A 10,828-nucleotide genomic window follows, 5' to 3' on the forward strand; every position below is an offset into this window, starting at 1 on the left:
AAACAGGATATGATGAAGGAATTTTTTGTGCACAGCCTAACAAATAAAGGGCTGATAACATCTAATGGTTTTATGACTGATAGCCCGGTCTTCAACCTTTAAGATCCCTGCATGGTTTCTGCAGGTAAATAAGTACAGTCTTTATCTTCAACCCTCTCTGCATGCTCCACTAATATGAAAAAGTTCCTCCTGCAGCCAGAAGCATAAAGCAAAGACACGCTGTTCCTCTTCTTTTTGATGCAAATGTGAGGCAGCCATACAGGTTGGGAGTGAGGGGGGGAAGGGGACCAGGGGGAAACGCAATTGAGGGATTTCTTTGTGAGGGCCTGACGCAAATGTTCTCAGAGCTGAAAACAAAAACAGCAAGGGTGCTGCACAGGCCACGCTGGCCCCCTCAATGGATGCACCTCCTGCAAAACAAAAGGAGGGCTTTTCCTGGACATTCCCCCTCCTCATACTTACCAGAATTTACACTGCCAGCATCTTCACCAAGCATGAATCCCGTGCCAATAAAGTCTCTGGTTTTGTTATCACTCCTGTTGGTGGAGTGATGGAGGGAGTAACCCTGCCAGTCAGAGAGAAAACTGACGCCCACTGGGAGCTCTGCGGCCGGCTCCTCTGTGTGTGTATGCAGCCAGTGTACATGGTGGCATGTGGCTGGGATTAGGAAATTTCACTGTGGATTAAAATCTTTGCAACGTCTCCATGGCCACTCGCTGAAAGAAAGGAGTCTGAAGTTGCAGCAGAGATCCAGTGAGCAGTCCGGGCCCATGGTCTCAAAAAGCAGGTACGTCTCAACTTTTACTTTACTGAGCTGTGACAGGATGGATGATTTATTACATAAACTTTAATGTGCTGGGAATATTTGAATGTATGTACAGTTTTGAGGCTGCTAACCTTTGTAACCGTGCAGAAGAAGTTAGTGTCTAGTTTCTCCAGTTGGTTTTATATCCCAATGTGTTGCTTTAGCTGGAAATGAAAAAGTTTGATGTTGTCAGGAGAACTTAATCTAATTCATCACTCATCTGTGTGGACTCAGACACTTTTTTAATAAGACATAAAATAACTTTTTAGTAAGTATTCATCCTTATTTAGTTATTTTTTTCATGCCATAAGAAATTCCTCCTCAATTAAAAGACAAAACACAAAGATGTCTCCAACCCCGAGTCTAATCAGCGCCTGTTATGTAAGAACTCAGAGAGCTCCACGTGGAGCTGGCTGCACAAAAGGTAAATTTACTTTCACTCAAACAGATATTCATTATCTGTGCACACACTCAGCCTCAAGTCAGCTCTGATAACTTTAACCTTTTTACTGTGCAAAGAAAATTAAAAGTTTTATACTCGTGACCTGGTTTTGATACTGGCTGATATCAAACGGATGGATGGATGAAAGAAGAGTCAGAAACAAAGTGCAGCAGGGTAACAGGGTGTGGGCGACATTTTCAGAAGTTATGATTCTGGAGGAAAATATGCTCTGATGTCAAAGTTATTAGTAGGAAATGTTGCATTTGGAGAGGACGAAACTGATAAAATGAGACTTAAAAAGTTATTTTATAGCTTCCCGTCTTCCTGTCCTGTAAAGTCTCAGGCTGAAAACTTTAGTGGGAGATTAACAGACACAGCTGAGAATGTAAAACTTGATTCTTCATGTTGAAGGCTGATTAGGCCTCGAAGTGCAGGATTTTATCTGTGTTGACCTCATTATACCAGAAAGGAGCTTCAGTGTTACTGTGCTAATTCTTCTTTTTAACACTAAATAAAATAATTAGAATAATTAAATGTATGTCACAGTTTTTTCCAACTAAGTAAAATCCAACTATCTTGAGGATGCTAATTCAAATACATATGAATTACTGATTACTCTTCTTTCTTTTTTAACAGTCAAAAAGAAGGTCGTCTTAACCCTTTAACTTGAAATTCAGCCATTTGGTAGAGCGTTTTGTTCAATTATTTACTTATTTATTTTCTCCATTGAAATGATGTCTGAGTAAAACCTAATTGAGTCTCTATATCTTAAAATATTTTCTGAATTTTGGGATTTTGATCTTAGCGCCACATAAATATTACAAAATATTTTTTTTAATTTAATTTTTTTTTTTCATCTCTTGTCTTTTTTTTGATTTTGTCTTTTTTGAGTGTTTTTAATTTTTGTCTTTTTTGAGTTTTTGGTTGTTTTTTAATTTTGTCCTTTTTGGTCATTTTTTTTAATTTGTCTTTTTTTTATTTTTTACTTTTTTTTAGTTTGCATTTTTTGTGTTTTTGTCATTATTCTAATTTAGTCTTTTTGCCTTTTTGTATTTTTTTTTAATTTAGCCTTTTTGCCTTTTTTGTCATTTTTTATGTATATATTTATATATTTATTTATTTGATCTTTTTTGCTGTTGTTTTTGTGTTGGTTATCCTTGTATGGAAAGAGTTTAAAATTAGATGTAATATTCTTTGCATTTAAAAAGTTAAAGTTAAAGGGTTAATGTGTCTTATTGCAAACCATCATAGGATTAAAGCTTTTATTTATACAGCATTTTTTTAATAACCAGGTAAGAAAATCCCCACACAAAAGTAAAAGTGAGAAATAAAACATTTTTAAAGAATAAAAAATAACAAATTAAAAAAAAAAACACGTCATCTTTTCAATTTTGTAATTTTTATGTTTTAGGTATATATTTTTTTATTTTGTCCTTTTTGGTCATTTTTTTAGTTTGCCTTTTTAATTTTTTTTTAGTTTTTCTTTTTCGTGTTTTTGTCATTTTTTAATTAGTCCTTTTCTTTTTTGACATTTTTTATTTATTCATTTATTTGTTTTTTTTGTCTTTTTTGTTTGTTTTCCTTGGATAGAACTTTAAAGGGTTCAAAAAAAGATGTGATAACCTTTGCATCTAAAAAGCGAAAGTTAAAGGGTTAATTTGTCTCATTGCAAACTATCATAGGGTTAAAAACTTTTATTTGTACAGCATTTATTAATGAAGAGGTACAAAGTCCTCACACAAAAGCTAAATTGAGAAACAAAATGTTTTTAAGGAAAAAATAAAAAATAAATAAATAAAAACTCTACTCTCTGTTTACTCTACTGGTCTGTTTACAGCATGACATGAAGCATCTGAAATAAGTTGCACAAGCATCATTTTACTTAAAAACAAAGACTTCATTAGAGTGCATCCTAACCAGACTGGGACTACTTTCAGCTGTGGATGAGCACACACTCAGTGCTGTGGTGAGTGTTTACAGCAGCAGGTGTACGTGGGACAAACAATGGTGAAGGAATGCGTCGCCCAGTGCGACTGTGCCAGTAAGTGATATGTTTTTAATAGTTGGTGCTCCACAAAAGAGCTCCATCCAGCAGTGGAGTGAGATATGTTGGGCTTTGAGCGCAGAGACAAACTGGGCTTTCATGGACTTTATGGCAGTCGTTTAAAGGATAGCACAGATTTAGTCTTTAAATTACAAGGAAACAGGCTTAGAATAAATACCAGAGTGTTTGAAAATGGTCTGGTTTGCTATACTAAGCTAATAACATCTCACCATACGTCATATGGACTAAAGTAAGCCAAAGAAAATTCTGCAGAAACTCAACAACTCTCACAGCTGACATTTCTAAATGAATGGATTTATCAAGATGTGAAAATGTGAGTGTTCAAAAAACACATTAGGGGACACAAGAACATATTATAATTAAGAAATGGTGCACAAAAGGACATAAAGTGATGCAGGATCAGAAATATTTGGGTCTAAGAATGAGGTTTGCAGTTCAAATAGTCTGAATTTAAAAAACAATCCTGATCAAATCCAGATCCAGATCCTGCTCTAAAAACATCCTGATATACTTTGCCCATATCCCCCCCAATGGAGAACATTTTACTTGGTCAGACGCAGAGTTTACTGATGTTTACGCAGCACGTAACACTGCAAGAAACTGACCACTGATCATTTTGTATCGAGAGACACCTGAGGGACAGGTGAGCTTTGATTTCCTAAGTCTCTAATGATGGCATAAGGATGTTTGAGCAAACTTAATGACAACAAATCACTAAAACAAACAGTTAACAAATAGAGCGTTCATACTTACTATCTGGGTCAATAAATGTCAGTAAGAGCTGCTACACCTTTGTTCAACAAGTTTCAGCTCCTAAATCCATGTTCGCAGCTTTGTACCAACCTTGTCTTCTCTCTCTTAAGATCCAGGATGTTCCAGCTGCTCCAGGGTCACATCCAGCCAGCTGGACTCCGAAGCCGCAAGAACCGCCTGGTCACCAAAGACGGGCACTGCAACATCGAGTTTGGCAGCGCTGAATACAACAACCACTACGCCTTCCTGGTGGACTTCTGGACCACCTTCATGGAGATCCGCTGGCGCTTCGTCCTGCTTCTGTTTGTGGCTGCGTTCACTGGCAGCTGGTTCATTTTCAGTCTGCTGTGGTACTGGATCGCAAAGAGCAACGGGGATCTGATGGGACAGAACCGCACTGAAGGACATGTGAAGTGTATAGAAAATGTTCACAGTTTGACGACAGCGTTTCTGTACTCTCTGGAGACACAAACCACTATCGGGTACGGTGGCAGAGCGCTGACTGGACACTGTGCCGGCACTGTGGCTCTCATAATGATCCAGTCAATAATCGGCGTCTTCATTAACTGTTTCATGTGCGGCATCATCTTAGCAAAGATCTCGTTGCCTAAAAGACGAGGTAAAACCGTGACCTTTAGCGACACGGCTGTCATCTGCTTGAAGAAAGGAAGTCTGTGTCTCCTGATCCGAGTAGCCAACCTGCGAAAGACTTTATTAATCGGCAGCCAGATCTACGGAAAACTGCTGAGGACGACGACGACTCCAGAAGGAGAAACCAACATCCTAGATCAGGTGGACATCGACTTCATGGTGGACGCTGGGAAGGATAACTTGTTCTTCGTCTGCCCTTTGACTCTTTACCACGTGATAAACAGATCCAGCCCCTTTTACGGGCTGTCAGCTGACTCTCTCCCCTTACAGGACTTTGAGTTGGTCGTCTTCTTAGAAGGGACTGCAGAGTCCACCAGCTCCACCTGTCAGGTACGAACCTCCTACATCCCACAGGAGATCCAGTGGGGGCACAGTTTCCTGCCAATCATTTCCCGTACCAACACAGGAAAGTACCGTGTGGATTTCTCAAACTTTTCCAGGAGCATTCAGGTCACCACGCCACACTGTGTACAATGCTTTGAAGCAGACGCAGATCAGAAAAAACACAACGGAGAACATCACAACAAGCAGGAGAAGAGAGGGGTGGACAACCCGGGGTTCCAGGTGATCGATATCCACGACTCGATGGACATCACCAAAATGTGAGAGGTACCAAGAGACTGAAGCAAAGAGACGCTGCGAGCTCAACCCAGGTCCTCAGAGACTGTTTGAATATTCAGAAACCGCATCGCCGATACGATGTGACAACTTCATAAATGCTGAGGTTTGTTTGACGAGCTGGATTTTCAAAGAGATGGATGAGATGAAAGCTCCATTTCACCCTCCAGTCGGCAGAAAGATTGTGATCAAGGTTTAATTTAGGAGGAAGATCTTAGATCCAAAGTGGCTGGTTCCTCTTTACTTTAATATGAAAAACACTTCTGCTGTCACCACAAGGAGAGGAAAAAGGTGAAAAGATGTATGTGAGGCTGTGTTTGCCAGGCCAGAATCGAAACGATGACCAGTGTGTTGAGTTTGCCTTGGTTGTGGTGTGCCCGCTCCACTGAATGAGCTTGGTTTCACTTTTCTTTGGCAGAGTTTAACTACAGGGTGATTTTAAGGTATCCGTGTCTAAGAAGGGGGAAAACTAACACGTTTTACCAGCCCGTTCCTCATAAATACTAAAAAATACCTTCATTGCATCAGCGTGTGGTCAGAGCAGATCAAAAGATTACAGAGAAATAATATCAGAGAAAATCACTTTCCTTTGCTTTTGCCAGAACCATGTTTTTATTCACTCCCCTGCTAATGTAGACTCTGACCACCAACCAATAACCACACAGATGGTCTATATGTCAACTAGGTATCCCACGTATAGGTCCAAAAGAAATTGAATTAAATGTCTAGTTCCAGTAATATCCGTGATGTCACCCATCTGTTTCTGAAACAGAGGTTTTGAAGCAAATTGTCAGCAGAGGCCATATTGGAAATGGAGCAGGCTTTAAGTCAGAAATAGACTCACCCCCAGGCTGTAAACATCTTTACTCTTTGATAAAAATACTCCTTTTTTTGCAAAAATCGCAGTGAAAAAAATCTGCGTCAACACGGAAATGCTGAGGGACTCAAAACACTGTCGTATGCATGACAGGCCAGTAGTTGGGGCTATAACTGTCTTGTCCAGAAGCAGCTTTTGGTAGATCTCCACTGAAGTAGAGTTGGGCCAATCATCTGGTGTATTGGTGAATGCTAGGAGCAGGGATGGAGCAACAGATGCTCATTTTGTTGAAAGACAGTCAGCAGATTCAGCAGAACAAGCACAACACGGTAGATCACGACGATCGTAACAACGGTACAGTTGTAGTGTTTGTGTGCAATGCGAAGTGTGACGTCAGCGTTGCCACTGAAAACAGTGGTGGCAGTGTTTCTAAAATGCTGTTTCCGTCTAAACGAGAGGCTAAAACTGGAGAATACTTTTGCATTTCATCCTAAAACTGTTGTCGTGTAAACGGACCCTAGGTGCGTACTTCAAGATCCAGCTTAAAGCAGGCGCTCAACAAACAGCAGTTTTTAGCACTTTTTGGACAAGAGGTTGCCGCTGGGTCTAGACTGAACATAATCTTTTCAACACCAATGAACACGTGATACAAGAGTCTGGCTAACACTAGCAGAGCTAGCTCCATCAGCATTTTATGATGAATTCAGACCAAATGGAAGTGCTCACTTAATCTGAGCAAATAACTCACTTTGTTCACGGGTTCCCAAAGAAGCAAATACTGCAACAGGGGAGGGAATTCTTGCAGTTGTAACTCCCCCTTGTTGTCATTCAATGAGGTTGAACTCTGATACCTTTAGGGGCCGGCCTCGCTTGACAAATGACAAAGTAATTAATCAGTCACTTTCCTCCAAGCAGGCTGGCAAACAAGGGGGGGATTTTTTTTTTTCTAACTCTGCAAATGAAGATATTGAAATGGCAAATTCGCCCAAACAGAGGCACAGCTCAGCTCATGTGACTGACCAGCGCCCCATAGCTGTTACTGTGGAGGCTCATACCCCGCCCCTCGCCCTGGCCGCCCCAGACAATTTTCTTACTGTCAGAAACAGACAGGCCATGTCAGGGAGACTACATCCAATATCTATACAGTCTGTGGTCTCAACGTACTGTTGGAGAACGGCCCATATGGCCATAGCACTAGCTGCATGCACAACTGCCAAAACTTGGCTAATTAACTAATTACACCATAAAAATGAGGCAGGTGCTGAATGTTGTCTCCTAAATCTAAATTTGCTGAATATTTCAACAATGTCATACTTTTCCAAAGCAATCATTCCATCCCTAAATAGCTGCTGTCTTTGCATATTTCATCTTAAACTGTGCCACAGGAGCATGAAGGCCGCCATCTTTAAACGGTGCAGTTATCCTGCCATTCTCAACTTAAATGGTTGGGTCTACCACCCTTGATTTTAATGATCTGTTGGGTTGTTAACACTGTTCATGGATCCCGTTTGTCTTTTTTTTTTTTTTTTTTACCCTTAGTACAAATGGTCTGTTTTTATTCAGCCTGCCACCAAACGCCAGGCTAACATGATGCTGAAGTTACATGACATCCACTGTGATAGTTCACATTGAGGTTAAACAACATAGTGTATGAAAACATGAAGGTGGATTAAATCCAAATCAAAGTGATGTATTTCGATTTTATTTGTGCTTTCTAATGTAGAAACAAAGATCTGTGTAACAAAGGTGCAGTGTTATGTCATCGTTTTACCTAAAGTTTGGACGAGGAGCGTTGGGTCAGTGAACAACTCCTGTTTTCTCTTTGAGTGTTACTGTAATCACAGACTCTTTCCCCTCAAACAGCAGAAACATTAAAGGTAGCTCAAATATGTGAGCAAAATCTCAGACATGAGTTAAGCTCCTGCTCAGCGGCTCATTACAATCAAAGCACCTTGGGGACTTGTGACTTTGTGTAGGTAATGTGTACAAGAGGGAGAAAGAGGGATTGAAGTTTTGACGCATGGAAAATGAAAGGGGGTAAAATAGTGGATGGCACAGTGGGTACTTGGAGAGATTAGAGGCCTGAGCCGTTCATAATGAAAAACTGAGTGCTTTAAAGACTGGGGGAAGGAAATTTAAAGTAGGACAAGTCTTTTGAGTTTACTCCTTATTCCTGCAAAAAACTAACCGTACGCTGTTTTCTTTGTTTTGCTGTTACTATTAGAAAACTGTGAACATGCTGCTAAAGGTTGTGATTTCTGTTGACCAGCTCACAGTTTGTGGATAATAAAACGTGTTCTCAGGGAAAGTAACATCTTTTAGAGAAATAAAACTTTTTTTTTCCAGACTTCTTGGATGATATGTTTTTCTTACCACAGAACCAACACACATTTTTACCAGTCCATGCCACAGAAAGACCATCACACCTTCATTGCATCACTATGTGGTCAGAGCAGATCAAAAGATTTCTGAGAAATAATATCAGAGAAAATCTGCAGAGAAAGCCGAGTGGAAAATCCACTTTTCTTTCCAGATCCACATTAGCTGCTACTAATGCTCCAGATATTCCTCCAGAGGACCACACACAATCAACAAAACATACAAGGTATTCATAAAAACATAACACAAAATGTACAAACAATGAAACAAACTGGTTTGATGTAATTCAAGCTCATTGTATCTCTTATTGTAGTGACCCTCCTGTCAGCTAAGAACAGGAAACTGAGGCTACAATTCACACAGCAACACCAAAACTGGACAATAGAAGATTGGAAAAACGTTGCCTGGTCTGATGAGTCTGGATTTCTGCTCCACATTCAGATGGTAGGGTCAGAATTTGGCCTCAACAACATGAAAGCATGGATCCATCCTGCCTTGTATCAACGGTTCAGGCTGCTGCTGCTGGTGTAATGGTGTGGGGGATATTTTCTTGGCTCACTTTGGGCCCCTTAGTACCAACTGAGCATGGTTTAAAGTCCACAGCCTACCTGAGTATTGTTGCTGACCATGTCCATCCCTTTATGAGCACAGTGTACCCATCTTCTAATCATAGACTGTATAATTAATTGACGTAGTCTCCCTGGCGTCACCTGTCTGTTTCTGAAACAGACTTTTGAAGCAGATCGGCCATCATGGCCATATTAGAAGTGACAAAGGCTTCAAGTACAGCTATGGGGTGCTTGTCAGTCACATGAGCTGAGCTGTGCCTTTGATTGGGTGGGCTCACAATCTCAATATCCTCTAAACTCTAGCAAGAAAAAAATGCCCCCCCTTTTACAGTGTGTGCCAAAAGTGAAATTGGCGGTTCGGACAGGAGACATTTTTTAAAATCTTTTTTTATTTTTTTGGGCCTGGTGTGTACGTGACTTTGTGTACTTCCAGTGCCAGCCTTGGGTGTACCCTCAAGAAACAGCAGGTTTTAGCAATTCCGCATTGTTAAACCGATGGTTGCCACTTGCTTCTGGTGGCGACTTCCAGCGGGATAACGCTCCATTACACAGAGCTCAGATCAACTTAAACTGCCGTCTTCAACATGACAATGGCTGTGTCTCAAATCACGTACTTCAAGTACACTTACATGAAATGCATGCATATACTCTGCACTTACTACAACAGTGGATTACAGGGTAATGTTGTCCCATATCAAACACTGTGCTTCACACTTACAATCAAATACACAAATACAATCAATTTCACAATCATTCACAGGCGTTCTGTCATTATTGATTACGTCCATCAACCTCTGTTTCATTGGTTCCTGCCTCTTCCTCTAAGTAGCCATTACGGAGACCATTAAGTGTGAGAAGTGTTCACCGTTCCGCACTCAACTTTTGACTGTTTTGAGTGCGCTAGCTGAGAAATACAAGTTCACTGCTTTTTTTTCATACTGTCAGTGTGAACACACTTGTGCACCCAAAATAGCAAGTGTAAGTGCAGAAGTGTGAGACACAGCAAACGAGTTCCCAAGCTCCAGTGGCCTCCACAGTCACTAGATCTCAATCCAATAGAGCACCTTTGGGATGTAGTGGATCAGGAGATCCTCATCATGGATGTTCAGCCGACAAATCTGCAGCAACTGTGTGATGCTATCATGTCAATATGGACCAAACTCTCTGAGAAAGGTTTCCAGTACCTTGTCGAATCTATGCCGAGATGCTGCAGAGTATACCTGATAAACCGTCCAATGCAGTGAGTGTTTATAATCCCCTCGTACCTCTAACTCCCATCTCTTCAGGTGCTTCTACTAATCAAATATTCTCATTGTGCAAAACTCAACAACAATAACCCAAAAGGCAAACTTTTCACCTCCCAGAGTCTGTCTGACAGTTTTAGGTAAACAGATTACTGTTTCCATCAGGAGAAAACTGCATCAGCACATTTGAAGGTTGTGATTTCCCTTCCCTCCAGACTGGGTTCACACATCAAGTGTTCCCTTCCAGGTTTAGACAAAAGCTCCACTTCCTGAGATCATTAATCTGTGTTAAAACTTCCTTGGATTAGTTGATAAATTTATCCAGACGGAGCTGAAAATCAGGCTGCTTTTCTCAGCTCATGAAAGGTGGTCTTATTGGAGAATTAATGAGACAGGGTTTTCACAAGACAATAATCCTGCCAACAAATGAGGAGGTAAAACAAAAGATTCGTTACTGTTGACAGACGTGCTGAAAAGTAGTTTCA

General features: G+C 40.6%; 1 protein-coding gene across 1 annotated transcript; it reads left to right on the forward strand.

Annotated features, from left to right (window-relative positions):
• The first annotated feature begins 554 nt into the window (after positions 1-554).
• Positions 555-8,338, forward strand: kcnj1b (potassium inwardly rectifying channel subfamily J member 1b). The gene is made up of 2 exons (XM_074672561.1): positions 555-787; positions 4,176-8,338. Exons 1-2 carry the CDS (start codon positions 771-773, stop codon positions 5,320-5,322), a joined length of 1,164 nt encoding a protein of 387 aa, XP_074528662.1. The 5' UTR covers positions 555-770; the 3' UTR covers positions 5,323-8,338.
• The last annotated feature ends 2,490 nt before the right edge of the window (positions 8,339-10,828 follow it).

This window comes from Halichoeres trimaculatus, unplaced genomic scaffold (genome assembly GCF_033239565.1).
Source record: "Halichoeres trimaculatus isolate MK-OKI-2021-1 unplaced genomic scaffold, fHalTri1.1 fHalTri1_scaffold_6, whole genome shotgun sequence".
Lineage (NCBI taxonomy): Eukaryota > Metazoa > Chordata > Actinopteri > Labriformes > Labridae > Halichoeres > Halichoeres trimaculatus.